The following is a 22,607-nucleotide window of genomic DNA, read 5'->3' as shown; positions in this document are numbered from 1 at the left end:
AATTCCCTACTCTAGACAGAGGTGGGGAACTACAGGTGCAGAATGTGGCATACTTTCTCAGATGTCACTGCATTGGTCCAGCTTAACTGTCTTTGTTACAAGAGAGGGTTTCAGGATTGGTGGTGGATTATCAGGAAATCACTGGTATAAAAACAAAAAGGCATGATAAAACATTAAAAATAAATATGGGCTGTTTTTACCCAGGTGGCCTCAAACTCATTTTAGTTTGCATTATTAAGGGATATGGGGACTAATTGAGGCCCATAGAAGGGAAAGAAATCCCTGTTTCCAAGTCTCCTGGGTTTTGGAAATTACCAAAAGCTGTTGTTACAGACAGGTCCAGGTAAATGGAACACTTAGGGGCATGGCTACTGAGCTGGGTGGAGCCTGATCAAGCAAAGGCAGAACCTGGGTCTCAATTACGCAAGGTCCTGCTGGGGCCCCTTCCCAAGATGTCCTTGAGGATAGCGGCCTCAAGCAGAGGCAATCAGGCCATAAACTGGGGCAGAGAAGCTCTTAGGAGTAGGCACAGGGGACTGGGGGAGATGCTGTTCCAGTTGCTCCCCCTCTTCTCCTTATCAGGCCTTAAAGGGGCTGAACTGGCGCTCTCCTGCCCTTCAGCCCCAGGACGAGCCAGCTCATACCATGCTGGCCTCTGGCTAGCTCCTTGGTGGGACAGGAGGCTAGGTGCCCATGGAAAAGGCAACTTCAAGTTCTCTGGTACTTGGGGCAGCAAGAACGAAGATGACAATGCATTAATACTAGGGACACTCTTCGCTGTACCCCTCAAAAATGGGCAAAGGACCCTTCTTCCTGTCATTAGAGACTGGTTCAGTCAGGGATGAGGAAACAAACCAAACCCAACCCAGCCTAGGACTGGCCTGGTTCAGCAGGAAGCCAGATTATGAGGCTGGGGGAGGGACTTTTCCAAGGGTAGGGAGAATATCTGGCATACAGGACTACCTCTTAGAGGCTAAGCCCAGATACTGGTTCCAGCTCTCACCCCTTCTGGTCTTTTATGGCCATAACATCATAAAGGAGCTCCCCAGAGATACTCTCATCTAAATGAGGTCTTTCCTGATTCTCTTCCCCAATCTGGTCCAGTTATCAGCCCTCTCTCGTCATTTCTTTTTATCTACTATTTCTATGTACATTGAGTATCCTCCCTCAACAGAATGTCAAATCCTTAAGGTGAATTTTATTTTTGTCTTTGTCATCTCAGCACTCAGAACAATGCTTTGACCACAGCAGGTGCTTAATATGTGTTGGGTATTGAAGATGAGTGAAGGCCTGACACACACATAAGGCCCAGCACTTTTAATTCCAGTTGGGGGCTCTGTGCCTGAACACTGCTTAGGACCCAGCTAGGCACCACAGCACTGGAAGGCACAACAGGACCAAAACACCAGGGTATCACCAATGTGCCCCCTTAATACAACACAACAAAAAGGTAGGGGGTTAAGAGTTCAAGGTCAGGTCTGACAGCCTAGGCAGGCAGCAACCCAGGCCCCATCAGTAACCATCGTCAGCCCAGGTGACTTCATAGTTGGGGTAGTGAGCTTTGATTTTTTCCGTCGAGAGAGAATGCTGAGCATGTCCAAAACCCTACAGAAAGGAGACAATACTGTCAGAATCTTGAGTCTTTCAGGATCCCAATTCCTTTGTCCCAGAGCCCTGACCCTCATGTACCATGATGCCCCATACATCCCATGACTACCTTGGAGCACACTTTGAGTTGATGGTAAATCTCCAAATCTACTCCTAGCTCTCCAGCACAGAACTAGTCTCTCACCCCAAGCTTGGGGACTCAGCCTTCAGATCTTTTCATACATTTTCCCTTTTCTTTTCCCTCCCATTTTCTCCCCATCCCACACATATTTTGCTTTCTCAATAGGGAAACAGGACCACAGATTTTAAGAAAAAAGGGACCTGAGAGTTTATAACCCTCAGTCTAATTCCTTTTATTTCTCATTTAAAGCTTATTTTTTATTCTGAACTGTAATACCAAAGAAAGGGAATATCCATATCCATGGCAGAACATAAAAAAGAAGATTGAATGTGAAACTGTGAATTTCCATTACTTGTTTTTCAAAAAATGTATGTAATAAATTCCACGTTACTTTCAAAACTGTCCTGCTTGTCAGTGCTTTTTTTCCTCATAAGGGATATGGGGACTAATTGAGGCCTATAGGAGGAAAAGAAATCCCTGTTTTCGAACTATCAAAATTCTGGAAATAAGGTCAAAAAAGCTAAGTGACTTGCCCAATATCACACAGATGGTAAATCAAAAAGCCAGGATATGAACCTCAGGTCCTACGATGCAAAATTCAGCACTGTATCACAAAGTTAGTTCTAAGGCTCTGAATGTTATGAGCCAGGACAGCAACACGATCTTGTTGCTCTAAGGTCAGGTATTCTAGATACCAGTAGGGAAGGGCTTTTGCTGCTGAAGAGACAGATAGAAAAGGGATAGGCTGGTAGAGCCAGTGGACCTTAGAATCTGACAAGAGGGGGCACCCTGTTTAAAATGAAATAATTTATGTAAAGAGCTTTGAAGAGCTTAAAGTGCTATATAAATGTTATTATTTCTTAACCCTGGAGAAAGAGAAAAGAAACAAAAGAAAGGGAGTGGACAAATGAATCTTCAGTTTCTCAGGGGCATGATATCTCACCAGCTGCCAGGTACTATGGCCTCTTTGCAGAGATCAGGGGAGACTCAGACAGAGAAGTCCTAATTACTACCACAGTGCCAGTGACCCAGTTAAGGGCAGGCCAAATCCTTAAGGAGACAGTGGATCCCCTAGTGTGGACTGGTCCTTAGCTGAAAGTTGAAGCCTTGCCCTACTCTTCTAATCCAAGAGGAACAAATGCCTGATGTGCATAAACGTGAGAGTTCTCATGTCAGGTCTGAGAACAATGTCTTTCCTTTCCACATCACAGTTAGTGGCTTTTTGTAGTTGGACCTTGTTTCATATACTTGATGCCCTTGTGAAAGGTTGCTTGGAGTCATGTGGCCTTTGAGTTGTGGTTCCAAGAATGGGGAAGGGTTTCCTGAGCCATCCACATTCTCCAGCCAATGACATATTTAGTAAGAACAATAAGAATTTCCCCTTTAGATAGACCTCACATTTTTTTATTAGACCTGTAATTTCATCAGGTTAGGTAAATCCTGTTGAAAACTTGTACCTGTGCAGATCAGCACCTTCAGAAACACCTGTGGGCACCATGTTTAATAAATGTTTATTGACTGACTGAGAAGTGACTTGGTCTTCCCTACTTAGAGGTCACCTTGATTCATTCTATACCACACTACCTCTCGGATCTCACACAGCAATATATTTTGTCACTGTTTAATGCACTAATCATGTAATAGTGTACATTATAACTATCTGTGTTTGAATCATCCTTCTACTGAACTCTAAGCCCCAAGCGGAGTAGCACAATATATTATATGTCCCCTAGCAACTCCCAGTGCTCTGCACATACTAGGCACTTAATTAAATGTTTACTGAATGAAGGAATTTATCTATAAGGCAGCAAGCCAGGGTCAGGGATATAGGCTCTGGCTAAAGAAAGGGAACAATAGTTTTCTCCATGCAAAAATAATTCCAGGTAGAGCTCACCATGGAGTAGCCATACACATGAATCTTCTTGTCTTGGCTTTGGTGGGAGATTCGGCCTCCACCCAGACACTCACAGTCAAAACCCTTCTTCTGGATTTCCTCTGACACTTTATCATAGATATCAGCTGCAGAAAAGGGAACATTGTGATATCACAGAAACAGCCTTCATCTTGATGTTACCACAGATCCATTTAGCCCTGCCCTGACCCCAAGGGTTCCAAATCAATTTCTTTATATGTCTTATTTTTTGCTTTAATATTTTATTTTTTCCAATTACATGTAAAAACAATTTTTAACCTTCATTTTTACAAATTATCTCCCACCTTCAATCCCCTTACCCTTCACTGAGAAGGTAAGCAATCTGATGGTTATACATATGCAGTCATGCAAAACATATTTCCATATCAGTTATGCTGTGAAAAAAAACACAGACAAAACAAAACAAGAAAAATAAAGAAAGTTTAAAAAAAACCAACCTAGTTTACTAGGATTTGCATTCAGATTCTATCAGTTCTTTCTCTGGAGGCAGATAGCATTTTTCATCATAGGTCCTTCAGAATTGTCTTGTATCTTTGTATTTTGGAGAACAGCCAAGTCATTTACAGTTGATCATCATACAATGTTGCCTGTGTACAATGTTTTCCTGGTTCTGTTCACTTTACTTTGCATCAGTTCATATCAGGCTTTCCAGGTTTTTCTAAAAGCATCCTGCTCATCATTTCTCATAGCATAATAGTATTCCATCATAATCATATACCACAACTTGCTTAGTCATTCTCCAAATGACAGACATCCCTTCAACTTCCAAATCTTTACCACAAGAAGAGCTGCTATAAATATCTTTGTACAATGAGGTCCTTCATCCCCATCACCCCTTTTAAAATCTCTGGGATACCTAACAGTGGTATTGCTGGGTCAAAAGGTATGCACAGTTTTTTCACCTTTTGGGCATAGTTCCAAACTGTTTTCCAGAATGTCTGGGTCAGTTCTCAACTCCAACAATGGTATATTAGTGTCCCAATTTTCCCACATCCCCTCCAACATTTATCATTTTCCTTTTCTGTCATATTAGCCAATCTGATAGGTGTGAGGTGATATCTCAAGAGTTGTTTTAATTTTAATTTCTCTAATCAATAGTGATTTAGAGCATTTTTCATAAGACTATAGTTTGATTTCTTCATCTGAAAATTGCTTGTTCATATCATGTGACCATTTATCAATTGGAGAATGACTTGTATTCTTATAAATTTGATTGGGAAATGAGGCCTTTATCAGAGACACTTGCTATAAACTATCTCCACCCCCTTCCACTTTCTGCCTTCCTTCTAATCTTGGATGTACTGTTTTTGTTTTTACAAAACCTTTCTAACGTAATGTCATCAAAGTTATGCACTTTACAACCTGTAATGCTCTGTATCTCATATGGTCATAAATTCTTCCCTTATCCACACATCTGGTAGGTACACTATTCCAATCTCCCCTAATTTGTTTACAGTATCATCCTTTATATCTAAATCATGTACCCATTTTTACTTTATCTTGAGCTGTTGATCTATACCTAGTTTCTGCCAAACTGTTTTCCCAAGGAGTTTTGTGAAATAGGGAGTTCTCCCAAAAGCTTGGATCTTTGGGTTTATCAAACACTAGTTACTATGGTCATTTACTGTGTCTTGTTGACCTAATCTATTCCACTGATCCCCCCACTCTTTCTTAGTCAGTACCAGATTATTTTAATGATTGCCATTTTGTAATACAGTTTGAGAAATGGTAAGCCTAGGCCACCTTCCTTCAATTTTTTTTCCATCAATTCCCTTGATATTCTTGACTTTTTGTTCTTCCAGGTGAATTTTATTATTTCTCCTATTTCTATTAAAGTTTTTTGGTAGTTTGATTGGTATGGCACAGAATAAGTATGTTAACTTGGGTAGAATAGTTATTTTTATTATTTTGGCTGGGCCTACCCATGAACAATGAATATTTTACCAATTGTTTAGATCTGACTTTATTTGTATGAAAAGTATTTTATAACTATGTTCATAGAGTTCCTGGGTTTGTGTTGGTAGGTAACCTCCCAAGTATTTTATATTGTCTAGTCATTTTAAATGGAATTTCTCTATCTCTTGCTGCTGGACTTAGTTGGTAATAAATAGAAATGCTGATGATTTTTGTGGGCTTATTTTATATGCTGCAACTTTGCTGAAGTTCTTAATTATTTCATTTAGTTTTTTGGTTGATTCTCTAAGTATATCATCACATCATCTGCAACGAGTGATAGTTTTGTTTCCTCATTGCCTATTTGAATTCCTTCAGTTTATTTTTCCTTTCTTATTGCTATAGTTAACATTTCTATTATAATACTGAATAACAGTGAAGATAATGGGCATCTTTGCTTCACCCCTACCTTTTTGGGAATGTTTCTAGCTTATTCCTGTTACAGATAACACTTGCTGTTGGTTTAATACTACTTATCATTTTAAGGAAAATTCCATTTATTCATATGTGTTCTAGAGTTTTTAATAGGAATGGGTGTTGTATTTTGTCAAAAGCTTTTTCTGCATCTATTGAGATAATCATATGATGTTTGTTGGTTAAGTTATTTATGTGGTCAATTATGCTGATACTTTTCCTAATAGAGAACCAGTTTTGCATTCCTAGTATAAATCCCACCTGGCCATAGTGTACGAGCCTTGTAATATATTGCTGTGATCTTGCTAGTATTTTATTTAAAATTTTCCATCAATATTCATTAGGGAAATTGGTCTATAGTTTTCTTTTCCAGTTTTCACTCTTCCTGGTTTAGGTATCAGCACTATATTTGTCATAAAAGGAATTTGGTACAACTTGTTCTTTGACTATTTTTTCAAATGGTTTATATAGTAATGGATTTAATGTTCTTTAAATGTTTGGTAGAATTCACTTGTGAATACATTTGGCTCTGGATGTTTTTTCTTAGGGAGTTTATTTATGGCTTGTTTCAACTTTTTTTTTCCTGATAAAGTATTCTATTTCCTCTTCTGTTAATCTGGTAACTCCTACTTTTGTAAATATTCATTCATTTCACTTAGATTGTCAGATTTACTGGCATATAATTAGGCAAACCTAAAAATTTCTTTAATTTCCTTTTCAAAAGAAATTTGAAAATGTGTATTTAACCTTTTTTATTTTTGATACTAGTAATTTGATTTTCTTTTTTTAAATCAAATTAGCCAAAATAGTTTATCTATTTTATTGCTTCTCTCCCTCCCCATTAAACCTGTTCCTAGTTTTATTTATTGTTTCAATTGTTTTCTTACTTTCAATTTTATTAATCTCTCCTTTGATTTTTAGGATTTCCAATTTGGTGTTTAATTGGGGATTTTTAATTTGTTCTTTTTCTTAAAACTGCATGCCTAATTCATTAATCTGCTTGTTCTCTATTTTACTGATGATGTGTTTAGAAATATAAATTTTCCCCTAACTACTGCTTTGGCTGTATCTCATAAATTCTGGTATGTTGTTTCATTGTTGTCATTCTCTTTAATGAAATTATTTGTTGTTTCTGTAATTTGTTCTTTGACCTATTCATTCTTTAGGATTGGATTATTTAGTTTCCAATTAATTTTCAATCTATATTTCCATGGCTCTTTATTGAATATTGTTTTTATTGCATTATCCAAATCAATTTCTAAAGAAAACAGTAGTGAGTTCTGAAGGGGCCTATTTGTTCAGCTTAGAAAACAGTCCCTTCCATGTCAGGGATAATGATTATAATAACCTTTTACTTGTTCTTCCAACATAAAATGCTAGAACTGCAAGGAACTTTAAAGAGGATCTAAATCCAATCCTTTCGTGTGGATAGCACTTTACAGTTTATAAAATGCTGTTAACTTATATTCATCAGTTTTGGACCAGAACATGAGTTTGAATCCAACCTTAGATTTACTAGCTGTGACCTGGGAAAGTCATTTAACCTCAAAGTCTCAGTTTTCCAATCTGTAAAATGAGAATAACAACTCACTGGGTTAGTTTGAGGAACAAATGAGATACTGTATGTAAGACCTAGAAAATCTTGGAAAAATTATATATGTGTGGGCCATTATCATAGACTTATATAGATTTAGGGTTGGAAGGAAATTTAAAAGATCATCTAAACTAATCTTCTCATTATAAATGAGGAAACTGGTTAAATGACTTGCCCAAAGCACAGATGTTAAAAAGTGGCTGAGCCAACATTTGAATACAGTTCTGAACCCAAATTTAATGCTCTTTCCATGATTCTGTACTACCTCTCATTTAAGCTTCTTCACAGTGAGGAAGAAAGGACAGGAATAATTACCTCCATTTTACAAAAGAAGAAACTGAGGTTCATTGACAGCAAATGACTTTTCCAAAGTCACACCTGGTAAGTGGCAGAGCTGTGATGAGAGCCTCGGCCTCCTGACTTCTACTTTCAGGTCCTTTTTCACTACACCACAGTGTTCTTCCTCTTCCATTTCCACCAAGATGATGACGCTACTGCCCTTGCACTCAAGGAAGTAGGACATGAAAGGTGGATATCGAAAGCTGGAAGGGGCATCGGGGATTGTCCAGTCCAATGCCTCCATTTTACAAATGAGGAAAATAAGGGCCAGCGAGGTTAAGAGACCCGCCAGGGTCGAGATGGTTAAGTGTCAGAGCACGGATTTGAACTCAGGCACTCAAACTTCAAATCCAATGCTCTTTCCACTGTACCACAGTAGTTACTGAGATTAAAACAACTGCACAGCCTTCTGTGGGCAGTGGGAGCCACTGGGATTCGGGAGGAAGGCACAGGAACTGACGCATCTGGCCGCTGGAAGGTGCCAAATGAGAGAATGCGCCGCCACAAAAACAGGGTTTTATAGTCGCCCGGGTAAGCAGCCCTCGGGTCCACGTGGGGTTTAGTCCTGACCTTTTACTCGGGGCCCCTCCCCTTCCACTGAGGGTCCAGCCTATGGGCTCATTCCTTCTCTTCCCTAGGTCCCTCCTCTTCCTTCCTCCCCCCACCCCTCCCCAGTCCCGCTCCCATGGCCGCGTCTAGTCCTTTCTCACCATGGTACTCTGCCCACTTGTAGCCGCGCACGATTTCTTTGCTTGGGCAGTCCTGGCCTTCCTGCGCAGAATGTACTCGGATCAGCACGTACTTGAAGACACCATCTGGATCGATGTCCACATCCGGGATCTGAGCGAGGTCGGCCTCCGCCATCTTTCCCCCACTCGCAAATCGGCCCCTCCCACCAATGCCCAACACACTTTTCCCTCTTCCGTTGATCAGCGCGTAGAGGGCGGGTGCAAACTTCATGGTGGCCAATCACGCCATCCTGAGTTCCTTCACTCGCGGTGCGACTAACTGATCGAATCGTAGGAACGATAGGATTGGCCAATCAGAATTTAGTTGGTCACGGACAACGGTTGTTTTCGTTAAGGGAAGGGTTCAACTACGGAAGGGGAAAGGCGATTTCATTTTCTCCACCCGAAAACGGATAGTTTCTTTGCTTTGGATGAAGGACCCTGCATGAATGAAATTAAGGAGGATTCGAGGGTTTTGGGGGAACTGTGTAGGAGGATTGTTTTTAGGTTTATGGAAAAAGTCTGTCACATTACACACAAGAGGGACTTATTAAATTCATTCCTTGACCAGTATTCCTCGAGTCCCTGCTGTGTTCAAGACCTTACGCTCTGTGTGAAGGCAGACAGAGAAGACCCAGGTCATAAAAATTTCTTACTCAAGTTCTGTCAAGTACTAAGTGCAAGAGCCATTTACATCAGCCTGATGTCAGAGAGTAACTCATGGCCGACTCCAAATTCAGCCCCCTGGGGGAGCTTTCAATTTTGGGAGGGAGCACAAGATTGGGACGTCAATATACCGTATGAGGTAGAATTAAGAGAGAGGTGTAGCCGCCTTGTTTGGAGAGGATAAAGCGTTGGAAGTAGAGCAGTATCTGGGAAGACCTCCAAAGGGAGGTGGTCTGTGAGCTGAGGGATGCTACAGAAGCCGGGAGGTACATTTTGGTTGGAGCTTAAAGTGTGAAAAGATAAAAATTAAAATTACTTCTGATTTCTACTATATTGATTTTGCAATGTAATTGATTTTATGCTGTATTGATTTTTATAATTGACTTAGTATCTGCCTGGACCCATCTTGCTCAGGAATGCAGTTTTCCATCTGTTAGTTTAAAGCATGGTTGAAAAGTAATGTTATTATCATGTTTTAGTCCCTGAGACATCTTGTTGTCTGTAAGCCCCAACCAGCTTAACCTGGTGCCATTCCCCAAAAGATGTCATCTGTCCTGGTCTGTTTTTGTGCAATTAGGAGAGGTTTGATCTCCCCCAAGGGGACAGAAAACCTGGTGGTATGGTCCCCTAACAAAGATAACAAGAGTCCCATAAAACAATTAATATTACCTAATTAAAAAAAAAGGCATGACTAGCCATTCCTGAATGCAAATCCATTTTTCTAAGTATAACTGATTGCAGTGTTCCATAACCACTCAGACCCCCTCCATTTCTGTATGTCAAGAAAGAGGGTCACCCCTTCTAAGCATTGGGGTTGCAAGCCTTACTGAGATTGCCAGTCTGACCTGCTTTGTTGATAGTTACACAAATCGCTGCTAATAAAATAATTTTGCTCAGAGTATGTCCCTCGGTTTACCTTTATTACATTTTCTCACCACAAAAGGCTGGAGGGAAAGGTCAGATTGGGACGATTTATTATCTAGCGATTGTGTAAATGCTAGATTGAGGGATTTTGGTTTTATTTGATTAAAAAAATCAGGGAATCAATGAAAAGTTTTAAGAAGGTATTAGACAGGTCTGTATGGATAAATGGAGTCATTAGTCAATAGGAGTTGGAGATGGAAAAGACCTTAAAGACCATCTAATCCAACTTCTCATTTTAAGGAAATTGAGGCCTAGAACAGAAAAAGATTTGCTAAAGGTAGTAACTATTAGGGTCAGATTTTGAACCCAAGTTCTTTAGCCCCAACTCCACTGCTCTTTCCATGATGTATCTGTGAGTGGCTGTGGGGAATGGGTTCAAATGGAACAAACACTATATAGTGAATGCAAAAATGAATTAAGATACTTTTTTCTGTTATAAAAGAACTTACAGTGTAATAAGTGGGGACAGGGGCTTGGGTGGGAGGGTGGATAAATAGCTATACTCTGTGGTAGAGTTTTATAGAAAACAAACCAGAAGCCTTGACGTCGACTGAGTTTCAGGGGACCCTTCCCCTTTACTTCCTCTGAGTCTTAGTTTTCCTATAGGGGGAAAGATTTCACCAAGATTTCTTCCAGCTTTTATATTCTTTCCCTTTCCCTTTCCTTTTCCCTCAGTCCATCAAGTCTCCCTCCCATCCCTCCTCCTAGAGTATTGGAGAGGACTGCTGTCCAGGGTTCTGCCTCCCCGTCCTCCAGTTTCCTTCTTCCCATCCCTAGCAAAAAGACGCTGCAGTCAAGTTACATTCAAGTTCTATTTTATGATTATCCGAAGGAACTCTAACCACCTCTGAAAGAATCGTTCCTCTCTCAGGGAACCATCCTCTCCCTCTCGGCCACCGAGGACCCCGTTCCAGGGTATGAACAGGACGCAGCATTCCACGCATGATACGAAATATCCAAGCACGGAGCATATAGCTTGGGCTGGAGTTAGGGATGCCGTGGCATTAGGGAGTGTATGGAGAGGGGAGGGTTGGCTATAGCCAAAAAGGGGGTGGTGAAGCGGGGCCAGTGAGCCCATGCCCCCGGCTCCTTGGTGCAACTTAAATTTATGGGGAAAAGTGGCAGGGAGGGGAAGGAGCGGCGAGCCGCCGTGCAAACACGCGATGGTGCAAAAGGACCAGGTTTGGGAAGGATATACACGCATAAATCTCTTCTGTGCCCTTCCTCCCTTATCAGTCGTGGGAATGAAGGGTAATTTTCCTCTCCTCTCCCAGGTAGATAGAGAGCCGTAGGAGAAGGTAGGGGCCGGAGAGAGGGTCGAGGCTGGGGCGTAAGGGGAAGAGACTGAGTGGAGTGAAGGCTAACTGTGCACCTGTCTCTAAAGACAGGTGATCTGAGTTAGGTTCCCCAGAGTTCATCCTACTTCATTATTCATCCCCTAGCCATAAATACACCCCAGATTCCAAGCCACTCCCTGTGTCGGAGGTCATCGTGATGCCTCTCTAATTCCGCTTTCTCCCCACCCTGCCCCTAGAGGCAGCCTCCATGATGGAGAATTTCAGACCCAAAGCAGTCTGTCCCTCCGCAGGAGAGGGAGAGTTTAATGCTGATTTGAGGATGGGACCGGACCCACCTCCCAACACAGACATGAAGAAGAGATATGTATGGGGACACATAAGAAGAGTAAACCTAGCCTGGGACCATGTCTGGGAGGGGGAAAAATGCCCTGAAGGGAGACCTTGCCACAGTTCTCTTCCCTCATCGTGGATCTTGTTGCTTGTGTGCCTAAGAGATACTGCTTTGGGAGGTGGGGAGGGGAGGAAATTTGGGATATCCAGAGGGTGTGAGTGAAGGAATCTAATTGCATCTTTTGGAACACAGGAATTAATCTGACCCATGGACCCATGTCACTCACGGGAAAACTGAGATTCAGAGAGGCCTGGCCCTAGAGGACCCAACAAGATCTAAATGAAGTCATATGGACCTTGGCACAGAAAAAGTCTCTTTGTCTATGTCTTTCATATATCATATTCAGTATTGACTTTAAAGCCCCCCCCCATCTCCCCTCACTCCATTGCCTTCTATAAACTTTCCCCTCTACTTTAGCAAAGCAGCTTTCTGTCTCAGCTCTAATGCTTTAACTAAAATGTCACTTCTGATTCCATCTTTTACTCTCTGGCCTGTTCTGTCTCTGTTCATTTGTACTTTTTTTTGTTTTGTTTTTTTGGAGGGCAATTGGGGTTAAGTGACTTGCCCAAAGTCACATGGCTAGTGTGTCAAGTGTCTAAGGCTGGATTTGAAGTCAGGTCCTCCTGACTCCAGGGTGGGTGCTCTATTCACTGTGCCACCTAGCCACCCCTTTTTATTGTTTTTTGTTTGTTTTGTGCATTTGTTCTTAGTGTTTTCCGGATTTAAAATGCTTTCCTCTTCTTTTTCATCAGTCCATGACCCCTTTGTTTGGCCTAAATCGACTCAAATTCCATTTCCTTCAGAAAGCATTAGCTGACTAATCTCACCCTATACTGATCTTGTGATATTTTCTTAGTACTTGAATATATCCTTGGCATTTATGTTACTATGTACAGATTTTTCTATTTTCTTCTTGTCTCATGAACATTAATAGAAGGAAATGTCCCCCTTTTCTCCACCTTATTACAACACACATTTCTGAGTGAATGTTCAGATCCAGAAAGTGACAACTGTGTACTGCCTGACCAATGTCCTCTCTTCACTCCCGCTACTCTCAGCCTCTCCTTACTACTTCAGGCTTACCTACTCTCTTTTTTTTTTTCTACAGCCTTGCTCTAATTCCTGCACCTATCTCTCCATCCCTTGATTCCCTTTGAGAATCTCTTCCCTTACTCTTCTCCTCCCAATTACTCTCAACTGGACTATCTCTGTTCTGTTAAAGTTAGGTATTCCCACCTCATTCCACTCATCAAAATGCTTTCTTTCAAGCTTCAGCTTAAGTGTTACTGTTCCCCCCTCCCCTTTTTTAGTGTATAAAGCCTTTCTTGCTTTGCCTGCCTTTTATCTTATTTGGGAACATGTTATGCCATTCTCCCTCCCTATCCCCCCCTTCCACTATAGAATATAAGATCCTTGAGGTCAGGCACTGTTTTGTTTTCTGTCTTTGTGTCTACAGCACCTTGAATACAGTGTGTGCTTAATAAATATTTGTTGGTCAAATGTGTCTGTGCATATATTTTTGTATGCACATATACATTCTTTAAAGTCACCCTTTGTTGCCTCATCATGACATTCAGATGACCCATATTAAAAAGGTTATGCTAGCAGAATACAAGCCTTGGCTGGTACTAACATATTGTACAACTTTTGGCCTGGCAATAGCCTATATACATCTGTCATCTGAGAACCAGTATAGCTAAATTTGGAAGGCCTCATCACCAGGAATTTGAGTATAAGGTGAATTTTTTTCGGTCACAGCATCTCTTGAAGACTGACTACTAAGGTATAAAGGAAGTTGTGATTTATATCAGTTGTGAAGTCACACTGATGAAATTATAGGTTCTAATATATGTATATAAATGTATTCTAATAAATATATTAATATTATGTATGTGCTCATCTTAGCTCCATAATCAGACTAGGAGCTTCCTAATAGTAGGGACTATGTTACCTTCTTCCCCTAATACACAAGACAGGGCTCTGCCCAAAGGAGATATGTTTGGTAAGGGGAGAGTTAGGGCATGGACTAATTTCTTATTCCAGAAGCTCAGAGAAAGTCCTGCCTGCTGTCCTCCAGCCATTTAGGCAGCAGCATTTCCTGTGTCCAACTTGGCATCAATAACCATGTTTCCCTTCATCATCCTCTCTTGGGGCTAGAGAATGGAACTGGTGTTAAGGGGCAGGAATATGGCTTATCATTGGATAATAAAGTTGGAGGTCTTTACAGCTCTCTTCCCTCCCAAACTCTTTTCAAAGATCATGAATTCAAGTAAGTGACAATATACTGAACCATGGGCATCTAATATGTGAACACCTGCCCACTCTCCTGGGGCATAAGCTCTCTACCTACAGATGTGTACACAAACATAAGAACAGGCACATTTATCTCCTCCCCCAGACTTGGCAACATTTTCCTCCAAAGAGAGAAAAGTCCCAGGTTAGGTCCCTCTTTCCCCTTCCCCCAATTACACACACACACACACACACACACACACACACACACACACCCTCTATGAGACTAGTGTCTCTGTAAAATAGATTGGGGAGGGAAGGGGAGCTAAAGTAACAAAACTTTTGCATCCAGATCCTCTACTGACATCGAAATTCTTGATTCCTTACCATCCCGCCTAGCACCATCCTTCCCCTGCACCCCTTCCCCTAGTTCTGTTCTTTATGATTAAAAATCCAGTTTTGGAGGCCAGCTGAGGTGGGCTATCTTTCTAAGGGAATGGGGTAGAGAACAGGGAGGAGAAAAGGCAGGAACTCAGTATATATCTTCTCAATTTGAAGGAAACTGGAAGTCTTTCCCCAAATCCTACTTGGGAATGACCTGAGTAGGATAAGGGTATTTAAAGTGACTAAACTGTAGCTTTGGTTAACAAAGAACGGGGATGATGAGTGGGCATGAAAAAGCACCTGTAGGTGGGGATGGGGAAAAGAGAGGGAAGGAACAAATTCCTCACCCTGGACCTGTGACCCTTCACTTCGAAGGCAAGGGACTCAGTTTCTCTTTTTGTTAGGAGTGGTGGTAACCACAAAGATTGGAGAAGGCAAAGGATAAAGGGTGGCCTGGGAGTAGGAAAGAATGATGTGCAGACAGTGGCCTGGGCCAGTGTACTTTTCCCTCATTACTCCAAACCAAGGACCCTCTGCACTGTCACATACACGTTTCCCTCAAAAGGAGGGAAAAAGCAAGACAAGCCCCAGGACAACCTCTACATCATCAGTCTACCTACAAAGCAAAGAAGGGTGGAAAGAGGGTCAACTGACATGAAAACTAAGCAGAGGAGGTGGGGAAAGGAGGCAAAACCAAGAGAAGAGAAGTCGGGAGAGGGCCCTGTCGGAATGTTGGAGGCGGGCCACAGCCAATGAGACAGGTTAGCGGCGAGGCCCCAGGCAGGAGGGGGGAAATTGGGGGTGGGAAGAGGCAGCCCGAGGCGGGGCCAAAGGCGAGAAGGGAGAATTGAGGGCGGGCCACAATCAGGGATTGGTCGGGATGTGAGAAAGAGCGTAGGCTAGGAGAGGCCGCTGGGTGCAAGGCCCAATCTAGAATGGCAGTTGGGAATCCAAGGCAGTTAAGAGACACTCATCCAAAACCTAATGCTCCTCTGTGTGTGTGTGTGTGTGTGTGTGTGTGTGTGTGTGTGTGTGAGAGTGTAGAGGGGGTGTCACATGATGTCATCCAGCAGGTTGGCACTGGCCACCCAATCTAGGGCTCGGGGCTCGGAGGCGGCCATGATCATGCACATGAAAGGGCGACCAGTGCGGCGGTCCGTGGGGTAGATGGTGGTGGGAGTGAAGCGCCGGTTGGCCTCCACGTACTCGCAGAGCTGCTCATAGATGCGCGGGTACTCGTGGCGCAGGAAGACGCCGCGCAGACGCAGCTCGCGCTGGATGTGGATAAAGGCCACCTCGCGGGCGCGCCGGCCGGCCTCGCCTTCCTGGCCCAGGCCCGCCGTGCCGGGCGGTGGCGTCAGGATCAGTGTTTCCATTTCGGGTTCGCGCCTAGGTGTGCGCCGTCGTCGCTCTGGGCTCCCGGGAGTCGCCAGCGCCACCTTAGCGAACTTGCGCACAGTAGGCACCGGGCTCTTGGGCGACGGCCGCGCCGGCACGTCGGGTCCTACGGCTACAGTCACGTTGAGCAAGAAGCACTCGGCCGGCTCATACTGGCGTCCGGCCGCCTGTAGCTCTTGTCCATAGCCGCCCAGCGGGTCCGCGTAGCCGCCCAGCTCGCGCAGGGACAAATAAGTGGGCGACATCAACAGGCTCTCCAGACCAAACTGCAAGAAGTTCTCTGCCGAACCCGGACTGGGAAAGCCCAGGAAGAGGACCCCACGGCCGCGCGATAGGAAGCCCACGCGCGCTATGCGTGAGAAGGCGCGGTGCACCGGCGGACTTTCGCGGCAGAATTGCAGCACGTGGCGGCACACGCTGCCCACCCGGCCGTAGACGCAGCTGGCCTTGTGCACGTCCCAGTCCTCCCGGCGGCAGTGGCGCGAGCAGTAGTAGGTGTAGCAGCTGTGGCATGACTTGAAGTAGAGGCAGGCGTTGAACATCGTTTCGGTGCGGCGGCACTTGGCGTTGGAGCACGTCATGAGGTCGTCCTCGTCCGCACTCAGCTCCGGGGAGCCTCCGGCTGTCTCGTCCCGGCGCGGGACATCCGGGCTGGTAGGCGACCCGGGCTCTGGCTCTGCCTCTGGTTCGGGCCCCAGCTCCGGCTCAGGTGGCCCTCGGGTCTGCCCGTCGCTCAGGAGTTGGCGCAGCTGGCGGCCCAAACTGTCACTGCCCGGCGGCGTGGAACCTGTGGGGGGCTTGGAGTCAATGACCAGGTCGGTGATAAGCTCATCCAGCTGCTCCAGGCTGCGCTGCCGAGCTGAGGCGGGGCCGTCACGAGCCGGGAGGCGAGGGGCCGGTGGAGGAGGGCGGCCTCCGAGATGCTCCCAGCCCCCTACCCGACGCTCCGCAGCCCGCAGATCGTTGTCAGTGATGGTGATCTCCGGGGTGACGTACCAGGCGCGGCTCGGTCCTTCCCCAGCCCGACCTTTTTCCTGCAGGGAAGTCTCCGACAGCGACAAAGCCGCGTACCGTTTGGGAGAGCTGGACAAATTGACCACAACTGGAGGCCGTCGGCCGTCGGGGGAGAGGCCCCGGGACTCCCTAGGCTCTCGACCCAGCAGATTTTCATAACTGCGGCCCCTGCACAGAGGGTCCTCCCGGCGTGGGCCAGGCGCCAGAATATTGTCCCACGAGCGAGAATAGTGGCGGCTGTCTGTGACCAGCCGAGGTGGGCTGGTGCTAGTACCTCCGTGCCAAGAGGATAGCAGTGCCCCGGGGCCTGGAGGCGGCAGGGGGGCAACTTGTAGGGTGCGATAGGGGAGGGGTTGCCAGTCTCCCCAGGACTGGCTTCCTCCACGGGGGTACGGGTAAGTCCTGGACAGGGCATTTCGCTCGCGGTACTTGGTATAGTCCTCAGTGTAGAAAAGGCGGGAAGAGAAGGCTCGAGAATCCTCTATGTAGCGGGGGTCATCTCCAAAGCGGGGACCATAGCTACGTGGGGCTTCCCCGTAGTAGGAACGAGTGGGGGGCTCCTGGATAGGGTAGGTACGGGCTTCCTCCATGTAGTAGCCCCGTGGAGGGCTGGGTCCTTGAGGTTCCTCAGGGTAGTAGGGCTGGAGGCCGTGCCCAGGATAGGGGCGGGCGCCGTAGCTGTCGAAGGCTTGGGATGGGAAAGTAGGGTAACCGCTGGGCTCCTCTGTATAGAAGAACTTAGTGGGGCCAGGCGGGGCAGCGAAAGGAGGGCAGGCCCTTTCAGAATAGTCGCGGGAGGGCGGCCCAGGGAAGGGACCATCGCAATACAAAGCTCGTGGCTCCCCGCTGTAGGAGTCACTAGGCGTGGGAGTGCGCGACAGCATCACATGGCGAGGACCAGGCACTGTTAGTCCCCGAGGGGGCAAGGGTACACGTGCCCAGGCCTGGCTGTCTGCTGGGGGGACAGACCGGGATCCACGGGCGGCGTGTTGTAGCACAGCCTCATCTGGCTTAATATCTACGCGGCAGCGTACGTGGGGGGCCGGGGCTGGGGCTCGAGCGGGCTCCTCTTGGGGCGGAACGCAGCGGCTGGCTGGGCAGAGGGGTGAAATCCGATTAGTACTACTGCGCTGCGGCTGCAGCTTGATAGGGTGAAGTTCATTGGCCAGCGCTCGCATGGCAGGATAGGTGGGCTCTCGCCTTGGAGAGGGCGGCTCTCGGGGCGGGGCCCTCTGCACTTCACGGCCCCTCCGAGTGACTGGGGGTGAGGCCGGCGCAGCAGCTGGCACCAGGTTGGTCTTTGCCCTGGGCGCACTTTTGGAGCGGGCTCGGCGCTTTGGTTCCCCATCTTTTCCGCGGTGGCGGGGTCGAGCAGGCTCAGGACCGGGTGGTCCGTACCGCTGCGCCACGGGAGGCGGCTCTTGCTGGTGCCGTTCGGGACCGCGGGGTTCCATGGCCGGCCCGTCCAGCGCCTCTAGGAAATCAAAGCTGCGGCAGTGGCGCTTGTTGAAAGGCGCGGGAGCCGCGGGCCGGGACATTGGGCTTTCACATGGCGGACCACTGGCTGCGGGGCCTGGGGCGGCCACCTTGATGTCTTGGTATACGGTCGACACCAGCAGATCCGGTGGGTCCGTTCGGGTCATCTTAAAAGAGGCGCCCACGCCACCGGCTCCGTCTCAGACGGCCTCTGGGGAGTCTGGCCCTGTAGAGGGGTGGGGAAGAGAGGCAAAGTTAGAGGTGGAGGCTTGATTCTCCTAAGCCCAGGATCTGTAAAGGATTGGAATTGGGAATATCAATTTCTGTAACCCTGCGATACCTGGGACGGTAGTGCTGTAGCGGCTCTGGCGGTCTGATACTGGTAGAGTGCTTGAACGAAGCTCCATTCCTGCTGGTTAGCAGCACCTAGAAAAAGGACCCAAGAATCAGCTGGAGGCTTGAGCCCCTACTCCAGCTCCTTCCCTCCCACCTGGGGCAGCCAGCCTAGCTTGGCAGCAACTATCCCTCCCACTGCCGGAATAGCCAGAAGTCCGAGAGCAAATTTCTGGCCAAGTGGCTTGTCCACCTCTTGGCTACTAACAACCGTTTCTCCATCTGGGACTTGGGATGACTCCTTGTCACAGGATCTGGCACGGCTCCCTCCCCAGGGCTGAAAAAGGCCAGTTCCTGTCACTGGAAGGTGCAGGGGAAAGCTAAGTGGATTTGAGGTTAGGAAACCTAGGTTTGACTCAGTTTTCACCACGCACTAGCTGACCAGTATCTCTGAGCAAGTCACCTCTTTAGTTACCCCCTCTGTAAAATGGGGACAATTCATTTCCCACCTACCTCACAGCTGTGAAGAAAGCTTTGTCAGAGTTGAGCTATTCAGCAGGGAGTTCCCACTCAAGAATTTGCCGCTGGTGTTTCCATGGTTACCGGGCTCTGGTTATGGGATGGGGAGTATTCATTAATGGTCCTATATGGGCCTTGTGATGAATGATTTTGGGCTATATATAAAATATGAAATCATAAGGCTGACTCTTAAGAAATCACAGAGGAACCAGTTCTCTTGTCCCTTGAATCATGGGCACCTGTTAAACACAATTTTAGAGCTGGAAGGAGCCTCAGATGGCTTCTGTGATTTTTATGTGATTCTTAGGAATCTCCTTGCCAACATCCTCAAGAACCTTTGCTTGAAGACCTCCTTTAATAAGGAAGCATCCCCCCACCCCATTCCACTTTCTTACAGCTCTAATTGTTAATACACCTCCCCCACTTGTAGAGTTGAAATCTTCCTCTCTGCAACTTCCACCCACTGCCACCAGCACTGCTTTGTGTGGCCAAGTAGTATAAAGCTCATTCTATTTCAGAGAGCATGCATGGTGAATGCATGAGGATGTGGGATTGGGACATCATAGTACAGTGGAAAAGAGGAAATGCTCTAGGGTCTGAGAACATAGGTTCAAATTCTTCCTCTGAGACTTACTCTTTTGTTTAACTTTGGCCAAGTAAGTCACTTTAGCTTTCTTAAATCTATGTTTCCTCAACTGTAAAATGATGGCATTGGGCCACATGGCCTAGGATGCCTTCTAGCTATAGACTTGTGACTTTATGATGGAAGAGACAAGAACACATGGATGCAGGATAGGCTTCTAGACCCCTTTGGACCCTTTCCCTGGCTCACTTAGGCTGTAAAACAGGGAGAGTGTGGCATGGTCACAAATATACACTCTGTCCTTTCAGTCTCTACATTGACATATGGCTAAGCAATCAGGAAAGCCATGGTTCAAGTCCCACTGACACATATTGGGGGTTGTAAGCCTGAGCAAATCACTTAACACATGGTACTGTGGAAGGAGGGCTGTACTTGGAATTATAGGATGCAAATTAGGATTTGTTCAGTTTATCTGTGCAACCTTGGGCAACTCAACCTCTCTGGTCCTCAGTTTTCTTATTTATAAAAATGGTGGAGTTGGGTAAGATCCTTTTAACTCTAGATCTTGTATTATCATATAGTCACATGTGCATAAGGCCACCCATATAATTTCAAATGAGGGTGCTAACAGAAAGAGATGTGCAACATGAAAATACAGCCCACTTACTCCCCCCACCAAGGCTGGAATACATTAAGATATACTGTCCAAGAGGGTTGTGCCATAGCAACTCATGATTCCTGCCCCCAAACATAAACGAGCTCCAAATGGACCATATCACAATAAAAGAAACCTGTATAATCCCTAAGTTGGAATGTTCCCCACCTTAAATAGCACAGATGGCCCCAAATAGTCTCAGCAGCCAGACTTTCAACTATAAGCTCCTTGAAGGTTGTTATTATACTTTTATCATCTGCTTCCCCATGGTCTATTACAGTGAATGGAACATGCACGTTTGTTTAACAGAAACCACGTTAATTTGGTCAGAAAAAGTACTCCTTCCACAACCCCACTTCTCCGTCCTTTTTTAATTTTAAACAAATTCAATTTTTCTTTAATTATCCAAATGATCGAGATGGTATAAGTGGTCCTATACATGTAGGTAGAGAAATGGCAGGGGAATATTCACATTCTATTCTACTTCTGACATACTTGTAACAATCCCCAATTCACACTGTCCACTTGAGCTAAACAAAAGTGGTCTCTGGGGTCCAAGGAATATTTAGGGATCAAAATTAGATCAGTTTCTGAATGTCCCACGTAACCCTTACCACCCTGGGAGAAACTGTAATGTCACGGAAAGTAACTGAGCGTTGAACTTGAGTCTAGGGGAAAAAAAAACAGAACTCTGAGCACTTAACTATGTGCCAGACACTGTACTAAGTGCTGGGAATGCAAAAACAAGAAGGAAGATGGAGCATGAGGCAACATTTATTAACCGTATGACTGTGGCCTAGTCACTTAGTATCTCGGAAGCCCTTTGTCTGCACAATTTGCAAACTGAGGATATTTGCCCTACCTACCTCACACGACTGTTATAAAGGAAGTACGAACATTGAAAAAACATTCAGTCCCTGTTATAATATGTAGAATAGTGGATAGAAGGCCAGTTTTAGGTCAAAGACCCAGACCCAAGTCCTCCTTGACACACTGTGACCCTGGGAAAGTCACTTTACCACTATTAACTCAGCTACCTTACAGGCAATTCTAGAAGCTGCCCCCAGATTTCCCAATGTGTATTGGTGGTAGGAGCTTTCTTCATTGGAAGGCTCTATGCTGATGCAATCCCAGTGGACGTGAGGACAGAACTTTCTACCACAGTTATAGTGATGTGGAAATACAGATAATTAGTAGAGCCAATTTTTTTTAAATACAGATAGTCTCCCAGAGATGGGAATAATGGCATATCTTCTAAGAAGAATTAAACTTGCTGGAGACCCAAGGAGCTAGGTGAGCAAGCTGTAACACTTGACAGTGCTGACATGCATCAGCAAGGACCTGGATGATGGGAAAAGAGGTGAGCAAATCATATGATGAAAGTTAGGGAGAAGAGAGTGGTCATGTGCTGTATTAGCTGCCACAAAACATTAAGTGGGCCAGAGAAAGTTCTAGGTGAATTCTAGTGAATATCCTGTGGTGAATTAATGAAAGGATGTGGACAAGAAATGCATAGAATCAGAAGGTATCCAGAGCAAGTGCGATCTGCACTGGTGGAGGAAGCATGCACACTGATAAGATCACAGACTGATGAGATCATGGATCCATTTTAAGATGAATAGACAGTTCTGTGTGCCTACAATCAGGCTGCCATCACTAAAGGAGAAACAGATACTCAGGGGCTGTGGCACCCACAGGAGAAGGTATTCAGGCACAGAACTGTCTGAGGCAGTGAGGTAGTGCAGTAGATAAGAGTGCTGGGCCTAGAGTCATGAGGACCAGAGTTCCAATCCTAGCTGCGTGACCTTGGGCAAGTCACTTAACCTCTCTCTGCCTCCATTTGTGCATCAGCAAAATGGGAATAATAGTGGTGAGGATAAAATGAGATAATAGCTAATAGATCTATAGCATTTTCTATGTGCCAGGCACCATGGGAAGGATTTTACAGATGCCTCCTATGGTCCTCATAACAACCCTGGAGGTAGGTGCTATTATTATCCCGTTTTACTGTTGAGAAAACTGAGGCAGACAGAGGTTAAGTGAT

General features: G+C 45.5%; 2 protein-coding genes across 2 annotated transcripts; both read right to left on the bottom strand.

Annotated features, from left to right (window-relative positions):
• Positions 1-1,178: 1,178 nt before the first annotated feature.
• On the bottom strand, positions 1,179-8,896 carry PHPT1 (phosphohistidine phosphatase 1). Its single transcript, XM_069108397.1, has 3 exons — positions 8,673-8,896; positions 3,624-3,748; positions 1,179-1,605 (listed from the first exon to the last, which is right to left on the bottom strand). Exons 1-3 carry the CDS (start codon positions 8,824-8,826, stop codon positions 1,513-1,515), a joined length of 372 nt encoding a protein of 123 aa, XP_068964498.1. The 5' UTR covers positions 8,827-8,896; the 3' UTR covers positions 1,179-1,512.
• A 3,920-nt stretch (positions 8,897-12,816) lies between these two features.
• Positions 12,817-19,525, bottom strand: AJM1 (apical junction component 1 homolog). The gene is made up of 3 exons (XM_069108396.1): positions 19,320-19,525; positions 18,814-18,899; positions 12,817-18,699 (listed from the first exon to the last, which is right to left on the bottom strand). The coding sequence occupies exon 3, from the start codon at positions 18,638-18,640 to the stop codon at positions 15,638-15,640; it is 3,003 nt and encodes a 1,000-aa protein (XP_068964497.1). The 5' UTR covers positions 18,641-18,699; positions 18,814-18,899; positions 19,320-19,525; the 3' UTR covers positions 12,817-15,637.
• Between the last annotated feature and the right edge of the window lie 3,082 nt (positions 19,526-22,607).

The sequence above is a fragment of the Petaurus breviceps genome, unplaced genomic scaffold (assembly GCF_028583685.1).
Source record: "Petaurus breviceps papuanus isolate PSGF00001 unplaced genomic scaffold, PetGlider_PUasm1.0 90383, whole genome shotgun sequence".
In the NCBI taxonomy this organism is placed as follows: domain Eukaryota; kingdom Metazoa; phylum Chordata; class Mammalia; order Diprotodontia; family Petauridae; genus Petaurus; species Petaurus breviceps.
This window is presented reverse-complemented; position numbering and strand designations above follow the sequence as displayed.

What these genes read in the sequence shown, in the direction of transcription:
- PHPT1 (XM_069108397.1), bottom strand. Translation starts at nt 8,826, where the DNA reads ATGGCGGAGGCCGACCTCGCTCAGATCCCGGATGTGGACATCGATCCA. An exon ending in CAAGTGGGCAGAGTACCATG is followed by an intron (nt 3,749 to 8,672) that starts GTGAGAAAGGAC and finishes CCTTTTCTGCAG; the next exon opens with CTGATATCTATGATAAAGTG. An exon ending in ATGTGTATGGCTACTCCATG is followed by an intron (nt 1,606 to 3,623) that starts GTGAGCTCTACC and finishes TCCTTTCTGTAG; the next exon opens with GGTTTTGGACATGCTCAGCA.
- AJM1 (XM_069108396.1), bottom strand. Translation starts at nt 18,640, where the DNA reads ATGACCCGAACGGACCCACCGGATCTGCTGGTGTCGACCGTATACCAA.